The sequence below is a fragment of the Pteropus medius genome, unplaced genomic scaffold (assembly GCF_902729225.1).
Source record: "Pteropus medius unplaced genomic scaffold, Ma_sr-lr_union100, whole genome shotgun sequence".
Lineage (NCBI taxonomy): Eukaryota > Metazoa > Chordata > Mammalia > Chiroptera > Pteropodidae > Pteropus > Pteropus medius.
The window spans coordinates 1,185,447-1,204,834 of record NW_024351647.1 but is presented as its reverse complement, the minus strand read 5'-3'; the positions used below and the strand labels follow the sequence as shown (position 1 = coordinate 1,204,834).

The 19,388-nt window shown below is 38.7% G+C and overlaps 1 protein-coding gene across 1 annotated transcript in view; it reads left to right on the top strand.

Moving 5' to 3' along the window:
• The window catches only part of EIF2AK4 (eukaryotic translation initiation factor 2 alpha kinase 4), an 87,821-nt gene that overhangs the window by 61,977 nt on the left and 6,456 nt on the right, over positions 1-19,388 (top strand). Inside the window, exons 26-33 of the mRNA XM_039843918.1 lie at positions 1,286-1,402; positions 2,912-2,977; positions 5,657-5,827; positions 6,232-6,366; positions 9,329-9,436; positions 10,056-10,184; positions 11,669-11,755; positions 18,450-18,562. Coding sequence (XP_039699852.1) covers positions 1,286-1,402; positions 2,912-2,977; positions 5,657-5,827; positions 6,232-6,366; positions 9,329-9,436; positions 10,056-10,184; positions 11,669-11,755; positions 18,450-18,562 — 926 coding nt within the window. The remainder of the gene's footprint in view (positions 1-1,285; positions 1,403-2,911; positions 2,978-5,656; positions 5,828-6,231; positions 6,367-9,328; positions 9,437-10,055; positions 10,185-11,668; positions 11,756-18,449; positions 18,563-19,388) is intronic.

Here is a 19,388-nt window from a genome sequence, read left to right as displayed (position 1 = left end):
AGCAGCAGTCCCCAACCTTTTTGGCACCAGGAACCAGTGCTCCTATAAGAATCTAATGCCTGATGATCTGAGGTAGAGCTGAGGTGGTGATGGTAATGCTGGGGAACCGCTGCAAATACAAATGAAGCTTCGCTCACTGGCCAGCTGCTCACCTCTTGATGTGCGGCCCAGTTTCTAACAGGCCATGGACCAATACCGGTCCAGGCCTGGGGGTTGGGGACCCCTGGACTACAGAACTACCCCTCAGTGTGTCCTGGCAGTAATTCACATTTTTACTAATGCAACTGAAAACAGTTTAATGATGTTGTTTTTGAGGTTTGCCTCAGACTCTTACCTCTGCTTCAACAGGAAAGGGTTTTGTTTTGTCTTTTTGTCTTGTTTTGGGGGAAGAGTGTTGTTTCCTGCCCATTCTTCCAAAATACAAGAACTTAATCTAAGATTCCTAGGATGCTTTTAGCTGGTTCACACCTTGTTCCAAACCCTCAGCAGGTTCCTCCTACATCCAGTCTCTCAACTTCCCACTTTCATTTTTTCATCGTGTTTGCATGACTGCTTCTAGCACAACAGGTTTGCTTTCCTCGGGCCTTCTTTTCACCCCACACACGTGCCCTGTTCACACCCACCACGGTGCTGTCAGTCACGTGTTCCTTTGTCTTGAAAGACTCTTCTCTACCCAGCCATGGTTTGGGTCCTTTCTCCCCTGGAAGCCTGACTGCTCCCTCATGGATGGGCTGGCCACCTTTTCTTTTCAACTCTCACAGACAGCACTTGAGATGAGACATCACTTGCTTTCTTGAGTTGTATTCTTGTTAGATATCTAGTCAGAGGGTGTGCTCTTTTAGGGCAGAGCCCGTGTGTCTACTTTTCTATATGCCCCACTGCACCTAGCTCAGCACACAGCTCATGACTTTCAGTGCTCATAAATTGGCTTGTATGAACAAAGGTAACAAACTGTTCTACCAGCCTGTGCTTATATGTCAGTTACTATTGGGCCAGATCCTTTGTTTCTTTAAATCTGTGTGAATTTGCTTAGGCTTTTTAACATAACCGAAGTCCAAAGTATTTTCAACATGTTAATAAAACGTTAAATTATATTATACTCTTTGACTGCAATAGTGAAAAAAGAATATATATGAAAAAATAAGCTAAAAAGCAGTATGCTAAAATTCAGTCTTTGTGTTCGATCCTCCCATATATGAAGGATGTTTAATTGGCGGTAAGAGTCTAGATTTGGTCATGTACCTGAATTGCTTTTATAATGAAAATAATTTTTTTGGTATCCTAGGAAAGAAATTACAGTATTTACTTGAACCATACCATGTTATTGAAAGCAATACTGTTACACTGTGGGATCCCAGAAGATAAACTCAGTCAAGTCTACATTATTCTGTATGATGCTGTGGTAAGCATTTAATTACTTTGACTTGATACTGAAGGATAATAATAGTTCCTGAGCATTTTCTTGCTGATGTAAGCATAACACTGAATTGGGAGTTTTATCTCTTTTCTTCATTGCTATCAGGTAAAAGAACTACTTCTCTTTGATTATGTCAATAGTTAACAAATATTGGTCGAGCTTTTATTCTGGACTGAGCCTTGTACTACTAGTGACCTCCAGGGTGTTTTCTTTTTTTAAAAAAATTCTGATTTGAAAAATTCAAATTATGTTACTCAATTTGTATGATAAAGTTCTTCATTAACCTGCTCTCAAGGCAAAAAGTCAGTCCTGATACTTGCCAGTAATGACCTTATTTGAGCACTTATGCATGTGCCAAGCATTATTGTAAGCTCTTTACAGGGATTAACTCACTCCATCCTCACAAGTGCTATTATTATACTTACTTTACCGAGGCCAAGAAAAGGGAGTGTTAATACTGAGAATCAGAGACTTATGCCCTGCCCTTAATTTTTCCAACCAGCCCGTGCTCATCAGTAAAATCACTTATAGATTTAGATTAGTTAAATTGGGGAAGAGTGGTTTAAATCTCTGTTGGAGCCTCATTTCCACTCCATCCTGTAGGAGTGGGGAAGCAACGCCTTCAGTTACTCTTCTTATTTAGCCACATTGTAGCATTTCGTTACTACTTAGTATGTGTGCAATTACTTTATAGTATGTGTGTTGAGCTTGGAGGGGAAACATTGAAAATTTTAAATAGTGTTATATTATGGGGCTTGGATGAAGGCGAATGCTTATCTTTTCTGATTTCTTTTCATCTTACACATTGTTTTTATAATAAATAAGAGGCATCCAGGAGATTCAGTAACCGTGCCAGTCCATGATTAAGTCCATGATTGTTTTTTATACACCAAAAGGCTTAACTAGCTTTTCTCTTATCTGGCAGATACACCTCGAGGACCTTAACATTAGCGTTTGTTTCTAGTGGTGGTTCTCTCCTCCCCCAAAAGTGCTGCTGCTATTTAGCAGTGATGGATACAATGTGCTATCATTCAGACACTGGCAGAAATCCCAGGGATTGTGCAGAGGGCCTTCAGGTCAGCCTTGTTCATATCCCACAGCCACAGCCTAACTGCCAGTGTGGGATGAAATGCTGAGCCTGTCAGTATGTGGTTTTTATTAAGGGAACACAGATCAATTGACTACCTCCCCAAACAAACAGAAACACCCTGGTTAAGCCGGTCCAACTCTAGGTCGCCACACCATTCAGCAAGTACAGTTTTCTCTTTTTTAATTCTTTTATGTCAGGATTTTTCAGATTTTAAAACAATACTAGTTACATTTTAATGTGAATTGGAAAAACTATTTTTGTAAATTGCAGAATGAATTTATCCTTCATGATTAGGAGCAGTTTGTCCAAAATGAAAGATGTACTTGTCGGAATTAGCCTGGAAATTGTATCTTGTTCAGGGCCAGTTTGGTCACTCTCATTGTTACCTTTTTTTCCTACATTAGACAGAAAAGCTGACGAGGAGAGAAGTGGAAGCCAAATTTTGTAATCTGTCTTTGTCTCCTAATAGTGTAAGTATAGTGTAAATACCTTCTAATGGTGTTATTACAGCTCACTCTCTCTGATTTTGTGATACCAGAAAATGCTGCCGAATTCTTGCTGCAGTAAGACAGCAGCATTTCCTGCCGCCTCACAGACAGTTTTTCCCTTGAGCATTAACAGGTACCATGGCAACCTCTGGGATTAGGGGAAGAGAGAAACCAGTGCTGTGATCAAAGAATGCCTCTCCATGCTGCCGCTTAATGTGCTATAATCATCCTGTTCTTTCTCCACTACCAGACACTTGTATTTCACATCCCTTGTAAAGGCTGCGAGCAGACCTAGGACTAGCTGTCCTCTTCTAAAATAGAGCCCGTGCTACTAGAATGAGGCACAAAGCTCTGCAGAGTCATTTGAGTATCTACCCATCCCGCACCCCACCCTAGTCTTCTAACACCTCAGCATTGACTTAAAGCTCTTGCTTTTCTGGTACATTTCCTCCTCCTAAAATCTTGTACTTGATCCTGTTGTCCATGAGGAACATCTTACAGGGTAACCAGGCTTGTTGTGTTCTTTTACAGGCAGCAGATTGGGCCCAGATCTTTGGCATAGGAACCCACATTTAATTGAGTCACTGAAAAGCAGAAGACAACAGAGATTTCTTACATTTTCCTGAATATTTATATAAGAAGATTTTTTTTTAATTTTTTTTCCAGAACCTTTCTAGCTCTTGGTCTGACACTCAGTTATTGATCCTGTGATGATCATATGGGATAGATTAAAATATGATTGTACACAGGTCAGGCAGAATCACTCAATCTTTTGGACAGAATCACACTTTTACAGTGTGGCAGGCAGAATGCTAGGGATATGACGAGAAGTAAGTTGAGAAGCCTACAAACTTCTTTCAACTTCTTAATTTGAATTGGCCTTTAAAAAGCCATGAAGGGATGGATACATGCAGCATGTGTCTACCCTCAGCTCTTTAAAATGACTTTCACAGGGCACATGTAGACCACAGTTTAAAGAAATCAGCCATATAGTTTGCAGGCAGAGAAAGTAAACCCAGATACATAGCAATAAGAATTCTAGAAATTCAGCCAGGTTAAATTTTAAGTGTTAAATATTAGAGGAGGTATTAATGATATACAAAGTGACCCAGTGGAATAATCTTCTAATATAAAGAATAGTACTTAGATAATACCCTAGACGTGTACTTAGCACATACCTATGTGCACAAATAGTCCCGTGATAAATAACTCAAGAAACTATTTCAGTAATGTCTTACCCAAAAGTTTAAGTCGAAAAGACTCATTGAACTAATGTCACATTTCAAAAATATTTCACACTTGCACATGAAAGCTGCATTGGTTGCTAAAATGTCAGCTTTTTTGCTAAATCTCTACCCACTTGTCATTTGATGATGATAAGCATTAATTCAAAGTTGTGTGTTTGATTAGTTTAAAATGGAAAAATTAGTAGCTAATAAAGGTGATTGGTACTCTCATTATTTAAAAATGGAACTCTAAGAATATTAGAAAAGGAAGTAGAAATATTGTAAAAGAGTTTCAGATACGCGGCCCAGTCTTCTTCTTTTACAGATGAGGAACTAAAGCCCAAAGAGATATACTGACTTGTCCAAAGTGACATGGAGTTAGTTGATGATAGGATGAGGACCCAAACCTGGGGATGTTGACTTTAGTGCTTCTGGAATTTTATTAATGGGGTAATTTAATGTTAAAATTTGAGAAGAAATAATTTATTTTATTAAGAAAAATTTAAATGAGAATATTTAATCTTTAGTAAGGAGATTAGAGGAGATTTTGACATTTTTGGATTTTTTAGAAGATACAAGTGATTTATAATTATTATATTAAACTACACGAAACCAAGTCTTCATTCATCTCTTAGTTTCCAGGTGCCAATTTATAGTTGAACCAGGTTCTGCTTGCCTGCAGCCTTAAAATAGCTATAATTTTTGTTAATTTCCACTTTAGCTCCTGGGAGTTTTCTCTCTGGTCTTACGATCCCAGTTATTTCCTCTTTCACCTCCTCTGTGCCAGAGCCTGTGCCTGGCCCATAGATAGATCATCGTCAGCCACCACCTTCTCCTGGGGATGACAGTGTGTACAGGTGGTAAGAGCTGGGATCAAGGTCTGAGTAGGAGAGAAGGAAAGATCAGGAGGCTACCTGCAGGAGATGACATCTGAGTTGCATCCATGGCTACAAATAGGAATCATTCAAGCAAAGGAAGGAGAGGGAATTTCTGGCTGATTTGGTGTAATATTAGGACGAGTCAGACTTTGCCCTCCGGCCCCTCCTTCCCACTTCTCGCTCCTTCTGTTTGTGTGCCTGTAGTAATGGTAATCCATGAGAACGGAAAGGGGAACAATACAGGCTTGAAAATATATAATGGAGGCTCTGCTAGTGCCAAGGTCTGCTCTGCTGGGGTCAGTATTAACTACAAGTGAGTGTGTGTGACTGAAAATGAACTGTAAGTAGGTGCCTGAAGCACTTCTGCGAGGTGCCTTAGAGTTGTTGGAAAAGGATAATAATCCTTGGGATTGTGGTAAAGGCTAAAATAACCTTCAACTACAAAATTCCCTTCTTAGAGTGCTAAAGTTTTGCTGGGTTCCCCTGTATATGAAACACTGCAAAGTGAGCCTTCCCTGCTGGGGACTGCAAGCTAACTGTGCCTCTTTGCTTTCCAGCTGTGTCGACTATACAAATTTATTGAGCAGAAGGGAGATTTGCAAGATCTCACGCCAACAATAAATTCATTAATAAAACAGAAAACAGGTGTTGCCCAATTGGTGAAGTATGGCTTAAAAGATCTCGAGGAGGTTGTTGGACTGTTGAAGAAACTTGGCATAAAGTTACAGGTTTGGCAATCGTTTGATTCTGGCAGTACAGATTTGCAGCATTAATAACAGCACAAGAGGGAAATGGGTTTTATTTTATTAATGCTAATAAGTGTTTTATTTTTCCTGAGGAACTCTGCTTTCTATATTTTGGAACATTTGATATCTAGTAATAAATTTAGCTTAAATCGGAATTTCTTTGCGAGCATCACAATTCCTCTCGTACAGCAATTCTTATTATGTCTGTTAGCCTAGACAAGTGGTTATTCTTGAAGAGAGCAGAGTTTCTCTTACTTGGCAATCTGTAGTTAAACAGACTTTGTGCCAGATCTTACTGAATATTGGTTTACGCTGTACAGATTGTTCTGACGCCATTGATGGAAAACAGTGCCCTTGACTCGTTTGTGTGGCGTTTCATTTAACAGGTCTTGATCAATTTGGGCTTGGTTTACAAAGTACAGCAGCATAGTGGGATCATCTTCCAGTTTGTGGCATTCATCAGACGGAGACAAAGGGCTATATCCGAAATCCTTGCAGCTGGTGGCAGATATGACCTGCTGGTAAGGGCTTGCCCATTATTTGTTGATCTGTTCTGACTTAATTTCATTTCTTCCTCAACTTGTTATTTTGAGATTTTTCAAACCTACAGAAAAATTGAACCAGTAGTACAATTGAATAGCTGTATATCTTTCATCTAGGAATAGAAATGTCTTGTGAACTACATTTGTAGTGTTTTTAAACTTTTATTTTTAAATAATTATAGATTTAGTTGCAAAGATAGTACAGAGAGGCCTTGTATGTTTTACACACTTTCTTCCTATGGTTAAACCTGGCATGACTCTAATAAAATATCAATACCAGGAAATGGACATTGGTCTACAGTATGTGCACAGTTCTGTGGCCATTTTATCACAAGTGGAGCTTCCTGTAACCACCACTGCAATTGAAATGCAGAGCTGTTCCATCACTACAAAGTCTGCTGCTGTGGACATGTATCAGTTCAAATGAAGTGTAGAAACCTTACCTGCCTTTAAGTCCCTTTACCGCATCCCTCCTTTTATAATGTAATTGTCTTAAATGACTTCCTCTACACACATTGAGATCCCCATCAGTCAGTGTTACGCTTATTACTTCGACTGTCAAACTCTGAGAAACTCAAGAGAAGAAATCTATTGTATTTCCCTAACATTTCTGGTTTCTGATGAGAAATGTGCTGTTATTTGGATTATTTTTCCCCTATAGGAAAGGTTTTAAAGATTTTTTTTTCTTTGTCTTTAAAATTTAATAATAATGTGTCTTGGCATGACTTTCTTTGGATTTATCTTATTTGGGATTTTCTCAGCTTCTTGAACCTATGGGTTTATGTTTTTTGCCTATGTGGGCCCGTAACCAAGCCACAGCAGGGTAGCATCAGAAAAGATGAACTGGGAGCCAGGACATTCATGTCTACCTGGGGGTAATGTCCCCCACCAGTAGTGTCAGTGGAAGATCCTGGACTTCCACCCCAACCCAAGCAGTAACAAGGCCACCCTCCCCACTGGGGTGGTGCCGGAGAAGGCTGAGTGGGAAGTTGGAACTTTCACCACTTTCCATCAGTAACAAGGTCTCCTGCTCACTCTCCCAGCTCCCAGCCCTCTTACCATGGTATCAGCAGAACCATGTTTCAGGCATTATTCTAATATTTTTTGTCTCACTTTTTTTCCTCTTCTTCTAGGACTCTGAAGACATAACTGTTAGATCTTTTATTATATCCCTGAAGTCCTGGGACATTTTGCCTTGGAGTCTGTTTTCTCTCTTGTTCAGATTGAATAATTTCTGTTTTCATCTTCAGTTTCACTGAATGTTTCCGCTGTTGTCTTCATTCTGCCAGTGATCTATCCACTAAGTTTTTTTATCTTCTTTGCTAAAATGTTCCATTTTTTTAATTTGTTTCAAGCCTGTTCGTAATGCCAGCTGAAGCATTTTTATTATGATTGCTTTAAAATCCTTGTCAGATGTGTGATTTTCAGTTGTATCCTGGATATTTTGAGTATTTTGAGACTCTGGAGCTTATCTAGATCTTCTGGCTTAGCAGGCCTCCTCTGATATTGCACCTGTGGGGCAGATGGGTGTCACCTTGCTACTGCCAGTTGGGGATAAAGACCCAAGGTCCTCATCTGGCCTTCTTAGACATCCCCAGGGTGGGAGGGGGTGCCCCGTTACTGCTTCCCACATTGTCTCCACTAATACTATGTTGAGGGGGCAAGGGGAGGAAAATCTAGCTTCCTACTCAGCCTCCTCTGGCACCACCCCAGTGGGGAGGTTGGCCTTGTTACTACTTAGGTAGGAGTGGAACTCCAGGATCCTGGGGTTGCTGGCCTCCATAGACACTGTTGGGGCTGGGGGCTTTACCCCCAGGCAGATACATGTTAAGTCCTGGCTTCTATTTCATCTTCTCTGATGCCACCCTACTGGGACTTTTGTTAGGGAGGGGCTTCTTAATCTAGGTGAATGTGTAGGCCCCCACTCATCCTTTCCTGGTGGGAGTCGGCCTGTGTTTTTTCCTATGGTGTTTGCCTAGAGCAGGGCAGGTACTGTCTAAAAGTTTTCTGTCCTGCTGGGTTGCCCCTTTTGTGGTCTTTTGGCCAGAGAGAGCAGGTTTTCACCAGGTCTTTTTTACTGGTTCTTCTCGGCATGTCTATGTCGCCGGTTTCTCCAGCACCCAATCCAGGATATATGAGGCAAAGAGCAAACCTGGGGGACTAGCCACGTGTCATGTGGATCCTGACTAGTCTTCTACTTTCTCTCCACTTCAGAGTCTTCTTATGTTTGTTTTATATGTAATGTCCAGGATTTTTAGCTGTACTTAGCAGGAAGAATAGGGAGAAGTATACCTATCCATCTTGGATCCAGAACCAGAACATACATATGTTACATGTTTAATTGCCTAGTAATATTATGTAAAAAGAAACAGGTGGAATTAACTTTAATAATGTATTTTATTTAATGCAGTATGCCCAAAATATTGTTTCAACATATAATCAAAATTTTAAAATTATTAAGGAGCTACTTTTCATTCTTTTTTTACGTACTTTTTTTTACATACTTTATTTTATATACTTTTTCTAAATATTTGCAATCAGCATTTACTTAACCCAATATACTATTTCATCATGTAATCAAACATCTAAAAATAATTAATGAGCTACTTTACATTCTTTTTTTAATTCTGAATCTTTGCAACCAGTGTGTATTTTATACTTATAGCACATATCAATTAGGATTAGCCATTTTTCAAATGCTCAAGCCACATGTGGCTAGCAGCTGCCATCTTGAATAATGCAGTTCTACAGTAGCATTTTCCTAAATTGGCATGTGTGCTTGCTTTTCGCTCTCTGTCTCCCTTGCTACTCAGATACTTCTTTTTGTTGAACCTTTTGATGATAAATTGCTGACAGAGAGCATGCCCTTTTATCATTGCTTTGCCCGTAATTGCAGTTTCTTCTCTATTTCATGACCAGAACTGTGTGTTTTTCTCCGCAGATTCCGCAGTTTAGAGGGCCGCAAGCTCTGGGGCCAGTTCCCACCGCCATTGGGGTCAGCATAGCTATAGACAAGATATCTGCTGCTGTCCTCAGCATGGAAGAACCTGTAAGTTCTGGCTTTGCTTTCCAGTGTGCCTTGAGTCTCGTCTTTCACTTTGTAGTCGTTTACATGGAGCCCTGGATGTGGCAGCATTAGACTAGGGTTTGAGAGATTGTCTTCACCGTGATGGATAAGCCTAAGACTTGGCATGAGTTCTTACATTTCAGTACTTAGTCTCTAGCTGGGGACTTCAGACAATCCATCCATTCTTTCCTAGACTCACTCTCCTCATCCGTAATGAGCTATGTAAATGTGGGATGTTACAGTTGTTAACAGACTTATATCAAAGCCCCTTGTTCAGAAATCCTGCTGTACTCTGCAAAGCTAAAAGTGATTCTTTTTCCTTTGTGTTTCAAGCAAGATTAGTTTTCCCAGAGGAAAACCATATCTTCCTGATGGCTCAGGGTAGTTGAAATCATTTCTATCTTAAAAGACTAATATTAAAGTTTTTTTACTGTTACTCATTTTACTATATCATTTTGAAGCAAAGACTTCTGCACATATGTTGCTATATAAGATTTCAAAATGCCCGTCTTCACATGAGTGCTGCCTCCCGCTCAGCGCTGATCCCACCTACACGTCTGCAGTCTCGCTCTTCTAAATATCATCACTGTTTCTGATCCAGGTTACAATAAGCTCCTGTGACCTCCTGGTTGTAAGTGTTGGCCAGATGTCCATGTCCAGGGCCATCAACATAACCCAGAAACTCTGGATGGCGGGAATCACAGCAGAAATCATGTATGACTGGTCACAGGTAATGAGACAAAAAGCACCTATGAGTGAGTGGTTTCCATGGCAAGTCACCTTCAGTGGCTTTAGGTTCTCAAACTCTTATTTATCTCTGTGGTTAGAGTTCTTCCTGCTGTAGTTTCTGATTCCTGCAGTAGCAAATTACCACAAACTTAGTGGTTTAAAATAACACAAGTTTATGAGCTTACATTTCTAGAATTCAGAAGTCTGAAATCAGTACCACTGGGCTCAAATCAGTACCATGTGTCGATAGGGTGATTCCTTCTGGTGGCTTTGTGGGGAGAGTCCATTTCATCATCTTTCCCAGCTCCTAGAGGCCTCCTGCATTCTTTGGTTTATGGCCCCATCCTCTCTTCAAACTCAGCAGTGTAGCATCTTTTTTCCTGATCTATGCTTCTATCCTAACATTTCTAACTCTCAACCTCCTGTCTCCTTACAGGGACCTTTGTTCTTACACTGGGCCCACCCAGATAATCCAGGAAAATCTCCCTATCTCAGGATTCATAACTTTATCACATCTGTACAGCTCCTTTTACCATGCAAGGTAAAAGGCTCTAGGGATTAGGCTCTAGGGATTCACAGGCTCTAGGGATTAGGATGTGGACACCTTTGCAGGCCACAACCAGCCTATCACAGTTCCCCAAAGTATTCTGTGTTTAGTGTCTTGTAGCCTCAGACCTCCCACATCTGCCTGCCCTTTAGAATGTAAGGCCTTTAGATTACTAACTTCTGATCACTGCGTGGCTCACTGATAGGTGATCATCCAAGTTGTACACACGTTCACCCACGCTCAAGGTGCCCCAGAGCATGAAGAGATGCCTGGGGAAACAACCCCCACCCTCCCTCCTCCTCCTTTCACATCACCTGCCAGGTGGTTTTTCTGAAGCTGCTGCTGTTCATTTTTGTGGGTGTTATATAAAAATTCATGTCAGAAGTAGGCTGAGCGATAATTTTTATTCATTTGACAGAGCAATATCCTTTTCCACTCGTTTTCTTATTTCATAAATTGTTAGAGAAGTGCTCTTTCAGTAAAATATAAGCCCTGTAACAGTGACTTAAGTCCAGCACAGTGTTATTCTCTACAGGCTTCTCTGCTCTGATGTTCTTTGCTTTATGCTTCAGTTCTGCTTTTCACCTACCACTATTTCTTGTGTCGCCTTTGCTTTCCTCAGAGATCGTGGAGGGGGAAAGGATAGGGGGTGTAATTTTTATACTTTCCATCAGAATTTGAATCCTTTGAAAACCTCTTACTGTATCCTCACCACATTGATCACCAATGGCCCCTTATTACAATAGCGAAAGTAATGAAAGCAAAAGGTCTTATTTCTCCTTTGAAATCTGTACTTTCCTTGCTTAATATTTATAACCCCTGATGTCAGCATGTTCACTTTGAGAATACAATTGAACAGTGTTTTCATTCTCCTTAATTACTTGAAGCTGCTCCAGGTGCTCTGTATTTATGTCATACACTGTGCTTATTTATTTCAGTCCCAAGAAGAATTACAGGAGTACTGCAGACATCATGAAATCACATATGTGGCCCTCGTCTCAGATAAAGAAGGAAGCTATGTCAAGGTAAAGCCTGGAGGAAATCTTTCACAGTTCAACAGATTTCTAAAACTCTGTGTTAACTGTGGAGCACACAGGTTCTCACTGAGGCCCTGGCCTTGGGTGTGGATGGAAATTCATTACTTCACTCTCCCTGCATTGCTGGGCTTGTTATTGGAAAGAGTGTATAAAATGAAGAAGAGAGAATTTGAATCCAAACGCTTCCTTAGAGCTTAAAAAAATAAAAACACTGTGGCTATAGTTTTTTCATACTTTTCTCCCTTGTTTTCTCTTTCTGTCTATGAAAATAAGAATAATTAGAGCTGATACTGTTTGTTGACTGGCATAACCTCTGGCTGCTTACTAACAAGTTTTACTACATTGCAGTTAACTAAAAATGCACATAATTAAACCACCTCATAACCTTTATTTCTGTTTTTAAAGGAAAAAAAATCAACATTTTCCCTCTTTTAAAATATCTGCCTGGTTTGATAGCAGGGTAATGCTGGCTTCATAAAATGAACTGGACAGTGTTCTCTCCTTTTCTGTTTTCTAGAAGATTTTGTGTATAATTGGTATTATCGCATCCTCATATATTTGGTAGAATTCACCAGTAAAGCCTAGACTCAGAGGTATTCAGGTTGCCTCTTCTTGAGTGAGTTTTGGTAGTTTATATCTTTCCTGGAATGGTTCCATTTCATCTAGGTTTTCAAATATTTCCTTGTTTTACTATCTGTAGGATATGTAGAAATACCCCTCTTTCATTCTTGATATTAGTAATTTATGTCATCCTTTTTTTCCCTGATCGGCCTGCCTAGAGGTTTATCAATTTTGTCTTTTCAGAGAACCAGCTTTTGGCATCAATGATTTTTGGTTTTTGTTTGTTTTTTACTTTATTGATTTCCATTCTTTATTATTGTCTTTATTCTGCTAATTTGGGATTTAGTTTTTTCTTTTTCTGGTTTCTTCAGACAGAACTTTATTTTATTTTTTAATTTTTTAATTTTTTTAAATTGTTTATTGGGGTAACATTGGTTAATACAGTTATAATTTTCAGGTGTACATTATAATTTAACATCTGTATGTTCTATTGTGTGTTTACCACCCAAAGTCCAGTTTCCTTCAGCTACCATATATTTGATCCCCTTTACCCATTTCACCCTCCCCCATCCTCCTGTATTTCACCCCCTTTATGCCAACTACCTTCCCCCACCTCCTCCACCCCCTACCCCTTTGGTAACCACTAGTCCATAGTCCATGTCCATGAGTCTCTGTTTGTCCTGTTCCTTTGTTGCTTTTAGGTTTATATCCCACATATAAGTGATACCATGTGATTTTCAACTTTTTCTGTCTGGCGTATTTCGCTTAGCATGATTAATCTCAAGTTCCAACCATGTGGTCGCAAATGGCAGTATTTCATCTCTTCTTATGGCTGAGTAATATTCCATTGTATATATGTACCACAGCTTCTTCAGCCAGTCATCTATCATAGGACATTTCGGTTGCTTCCATGTCCTGGCCACTGTGAATAATGCTGCTATGAACATTGGTGTGCAAATATCTTTATGGATATGATTTTTTAAGTCTTTGGGGTAAATACCCAGTAGAGGGATTGCTGGATTATATGGTAGATCAACAGACAGAACTTTAGATAGAGGTTGACAAACTACAACCTGCAAACCAAATCCAGCCCACAGCTTATTTCTGGATGGCCTGTGAGCTACAAATCGTTTTTATGTTCTGATTTAAAAAGAATAAGTAGAAGAGTGTGTGTCAGAGACATTGTGTGACCTGTAAAGCCTAGTCGGCCCTTGACAGAAGAGAAGTTGCCGGCCACCTGGCTTAGATCAGGGATTTCAGATTTTCTTCTTTTCTAAATATAATTATTTAATGCTATAAATTTCACTCTAAGTACTGCATTGGTTGCATGCCACACATTTTTACATTTAGTGCTTTTGTTTTTACTCCACTTAGAATGTTTTCTAATTTCCTTGATGATTTCTTCTTTGATCCATAGGTTATTTAGAAATGTGTTGTTTAATTTCCAAATAGGGTATTATCCAGAAATTATTCTTCAGTGATATCTAGTTTATTTCTTTTGTGGCCAGAGATAATACTCTGTATGATTTCAATCCTTTAAATTTTACTGAGACAGGTTTTAAAGTCCAAAATATGGTCTGTTATTGTAAATGTTTCATGTACGCTTGAAAATATGTATTCTGCATTGTTAGGAGGAGTGTTTGATAAACATCAGTTAGCTCATGTTAGTTGATAACATTATGTAGACTTCTATGTCTTTATTAAACTGTTTGTCTACTTGTCCTATCAATTACTGAGAAAGGAGTGTTGATCTCCAGCTATAATTGCAGATTTATCTATTTCTCCTTTTAGTTCTATCAGTTTTTGCTTTGTGTATTTTGAAACTGTTGTTTGGTGAATACACATTTCGGATTTTATATCTTCTTGATGAATTGATCTCTTTATCATTATGAAATATGCTTTATCCCAGATAATATTTCTTTTTCTGAAGTCTTTTGGTTAGTGTTTAATGGCTTATCCTTTTTTGTCTTGTTTCTTTATATTTAAAGTGGGTTCCTTAGAGACAATCACTAGTTGTGTTTTGCTTTTTTATGCATTCTGACAACTAACCTTGTAATTAAAGCAGTTAGACCATTTATATGTAATGCAGTTATTGAAATGGTTAAGTTTAAATCTATCATTTTACTGTCTATTCTTTTTTCAGTTTTTCTCTTTTCACGGCTTCATTAAATTTATTCTTCCATTTTATCTCTACAGTTGGTTTACTGACTATAACTGTTTTTGGTAGGATTTTTTTAGTGACTTCTCTAGGGTTTATAGTATACATCTCTAAGCTATCACATTTCTGCCTTCAAAAAATATTATACACCTTCATATATATTATAACAGACTGCTATTACAACAGAATACTTCCATTTTCCCTCTTTCATCCTTTGTGCTATGGTTGGCAAATATTTTTTTTTCTATATATGTTATAAATTCCACAATACATTGTTAATATTTTGGTTTTGTTAATTATCTTTTAAAGAGGTTTGTAAATAAGTGGGAAAATGTTCTTTATATATACCATTTGTGGAACTGTTTATTCCTTCGTATTGAGCCAGATAATCATTCTGATTTAATTTTCCATCTACCTGGCAAGCTTCCTTTAATACTTCTGTTTAATGCAGGTCTGCTAGTAATGAATTCTCTCAGCTGTTATTTGTCTGGCAAAAGTCTTCATTTCATATTTATTTTTAAAAGGTTTTTTTTGCTACATATAGAATTCATGATTTACAATTTTTTTCTTTTAGCACTTTGAAGATGTATTTAAAATCTTCTGACCTGATTTTTAAAAAGTCTGCTTTGATCCTTTGTATGTAATGTATCTTTTTTCATTTCTGGCAGCTTTTAAGATTTTTTTTGTCACTGGTTTTCTGCAATTTAAATATAATGTGTCTCAGTGTGGTGTTCTTCGTCTCTAATACTTGGTATTCATGATGCTTCTCTGACGTATAGATGTGTAGTACTCATCAAATTTGGAAAATTTTCAGACATTATTCCTTCAAATTTTTTTGGCCTTTTCCCTCTTTCCCTCTGGAACTCTATTACAGTATGTTAATCATTTGACGTTGCCCCACAGCTCATTGAGACTCTTTGTTTTGTTGTTTTCTCTCCTGTCTCTGCTTTCTTCTGAATCAGTCCCTGATCTTTTCTGCAGTCTCTAATCTATTAATCCCATCCAGTGCATTTATTTCAGATATTGTAATATTTTCATCTGTACAAGTTACATCTTTGTCTTCCATTTCTCTCCTCATAGTTCTTGTTTTCCTTCCATTCTTTATAAGCTTTATAATAGTTGTTTTAAGATATTTGTCTACTAATTCCATTATCTCCAACATTTCTGGGTCTGTTTCTATCTATTAATGTTTCACTTGATTATATTTTCTTACCACTTTGTGTGCTTCGTAATTTTTGATTGGTTGTTGGACATTACGAATTTTATATTTTTAGATGCCAGGTTTTCTTATGTTTATATAAATATCTTTGTTCTGAGCTTTGTTCTGTGATATAGTTAGGATTCTTGTATTCTATTTGATCCTTTCCAGGCTTGATTTTAAGCTTTGTTAGGGCACATCCAGGACAGCCTTTAGCCTCAGCCTAATGTAGCTCCACTACTAAGTCAATACCCTTTGGAAGATTCTGCCTCATGTCCTGTATGTTATGAGATCACTCTAATCTGGTATTCACAGCCCCGTGAGTTCCAGAAATTATTATGCTTACTCCTATCTGGTGGCTGTTTCCTCAGCCTTGGATAGTTTCCTCTCACCCATGTACATTCAATTCTCTGCCAAAAATGTGAGTAGACTCCTCTGCAGGGCTTCAGAAATCTTTCTCTGTGAACTTTTAGCTCTCTCCTCCTCGGTCCTCTGCCCATAATTTCTAGCCCACTTGGCCTACCTAAACTCCAGTTTGTCTCCTCTACTCAGCACGATACCTGGCCTCCGCTTAAGTTCCCCACTCCTGGCACTGCAGTCTGCAAACTTCCTCAACACAGTAACCTGGGACACCCTTAGGCTCACTTTGTTTTTCTTCTCTCAGAGGCGACAGTCCACTGCTGGTTGTCCCATGTCTTAAAACTGCTGTTTATGTTTCATCTGGTTTCTAGTTTAAGGCAGGAGGACAATTCTTGTAGTAGTTACTCCTTCATGGGCAGATGTGGAAGTCCCCAAATGCTTGTTAGTCACAAAACCATAAATGACCCTAAGGTCATCAACCAGGCCTCTTCCAGAGCAGCGATTGCTCCTGTGATATGGCCAAGAGATGACTGACTTTTTGCATCTGCTGGACAATTCATAATGCACTGCTATCATGGTTAGCCAATTTTAAAAACTTGAATCAGAATCTGCTTCTCAAAATTTCACTGGTCCTAGTTCTACACCCTGGAATAGTCAAGGTAACAAATCTAATTCATCCTCCTCCTCCCAACTACTTTCAAATAAATTTTAGGAGATAGCTGCCATGCCACTTTGTCCTCTTTTTCTGGTTTCAACATTCTAGTTACTTAAGCCATTCCTCATAACATGGTTTCCACATCCTTGACTCTCCTAGTTAACCTCCTCTAGACACACTTAACTCTGTCAATGTCTGCCTTTAAATGTGATACTAGAATTCTACAGAGTGCTGTAAGCATGTTCTGACTAAATGGGAAGGGTCTCTGACCTTCCTCAATCCAGATACCGTATTTCTCCTAATACAGCCTATAAGTGACTCTTGGCTCATACTAAATTTATCAGCTAAAACCCACTGGACTTTTCAGTTATCACCATGTCTGGCTGGCCTTCTACAATGATGGCTTAATTATAGGGCTTCATATTTATCTCCATTAAATGTGATCTTGTTCAACATTATTCCAGCCTGTCTAGCTCTTTTGAATCTTGCTTCTGCCTGTTAATGATAGGTTATCTTCATATTCGAAGGGCAAGACATCATTTCATTCATCCATTCAGCAAATGCATTTTAAGCATTCATAGTGTGGGAGGGGTTAAATTTAGGGCCATGAAGGACACAGGAACATTTAAGCCACAGGCCTTGCTGTCAAGGATCCTATAATCTGGTAGGGAACATAAGACATTTTTGCATGATTATGACCTAGAACAATACTAAATGTCATGAAAGTCCTACAGAGAAAGTTCTCTGAGGGTTCATCAGCCTGGGAGATTATTTCAGAGGTAGCAAGGAAGTCTTCGGGGTAGAGGTAGGATTTATGTTGGATCCTTATGGATGGGCAGGATATAGGTAGGTGCTGAAGGGCCTTTTAAGCAGATCAAATAGCAAAGGTACTGGCAGTTCTTTCAATAGATTGTCCCAAAGATAAAGGCTGGCTAGCAGAGAACTATTCTGGTATTATCCTCAATGGTCTATTTTGGATGGAGCAGGATTGTAAAGAAAGGTACTTCAGCAAGAGAGAATAGTTCTAGCTAGATCATGGAGAGCCAAAATGCCCAAGGAACTTGGACTTTATTTAGCAGCTGTTGAGAAGCCAGAGTATGTTTTGTACAGAAGGGGACATCAGAGTTGTATATGAGAAAAATTAACCTACAGGGGTGTGTAGCATGGAATGGAGTGAGGGAGAATTGCAGGAAGGAATAGCAGTGGGAAGAAATTCAGGCTATCCCAAGCCAATGTTGGGTGCTGGCCATAAGAGCGAAGATGAGAGGGCAGGAACCATAAAAGTGAGATGACAGTAGTTCTGTTTGGAAGGGAGAGGGAGGGGTTGTAGAAACTTTGGTGACTGACTAAAGGATGTTTAATGGGAAGAATATGTGAAAGAAACAAATGAAATAAGAGGTGGTTTGTCATGACTTTTTATTTAGTTCTGTCATCTGTGATAAGCTGTTCTGGGCCAGGGTTTTTCAACAACCATATTTTGACATTTTGGGCCAGATAATTCTTTGTGGGGGCTACTGTCTTGTGCATTGTAGGATGTTTAGCAGCATCCCTAGCCTTTACCCACTACAAACCAGTAATACCCTCTACAGCTGTGACAACCAAAAATATCTCCAAACATGACCAAATGTCCTGTGGGGAGCAAAATCACCCCTGGTTAAGAACCACCAACCTACACTGTTGAGTAGTCTTACTGTGGTATCCTGATTTAGCCTGTTGGCTTCAGAAATGATGGATCTGTTTCATTCTTAAGGTTAAATCTTTCGAGAAGGAAAGGCAAACAGAGAAACGTGTGCTGGAGTCTGATCTTGTGGACCATGTTGTGCAGAAACTGCGGACTAAAGTCAGCGATGAAAGGACTATCAGGTAACGAGTACGCAAAAGCCCAGAAAACCAGCCACAACTACCTATATAGAACTTACATTTATTTTTAGTCAGTTTGATTATTTGGGGAAATAAAGATAGGTCAGGATAACTTTTAATGAACCTTTTTATTGCTTCTGAAGAACTCAGCAGTTTAATTGTATGACCTCCTGTGTAAGACTAGTTCGTTCTTTATAACATGTCAAAGAATATTTTATCAATTTGAAAAGCCTAAGGAGCCAAAATCTACCTGCCAATATCTTTGTTGGTCAGTGGTGTTTTGTCAATGTATTTGAAAGATCTATCTTCTGGGAAAGGATCTCATATACTTATAATGGGAATATAATTGGTTCAGCTCTCTGGATGGGAATTTAATACAGTAAGTAAAAGCCTTAAAACTAAAAGTAAGAAAAAAATTGACCCAGCAATTTCAGGAATTTATAGTAAAAATTATTCCTGCAGGATATATACAAAGATATCTATCAAGGCGTTGTTTGTACTGGCAGTTCTGAAACTTTTTGGTCTCAGAATCCCTTTACACCCTTAAAAATTATTTGAGGATCCTTAAGAGTTTGTTTATGTAGGTTATATCTATTAATTCCTGCTAGAAATTAAAATGTAAACATTTTTAAATAATCATTTATTTTAAAATAACCTAAATATTCTTAATTGGAAATAACTATTTTCCAAAACAAATTTAATAAGAGCAGCATTGTTTCACATTTTCCAGATACTGTTAATGCATTGTTTTCTATCTTTTTAATCTTCTTAATGCCTTAACAGAAGAAACTAGATTGTCATATCTGCTCTGTATTCAGTCCATTGTGCT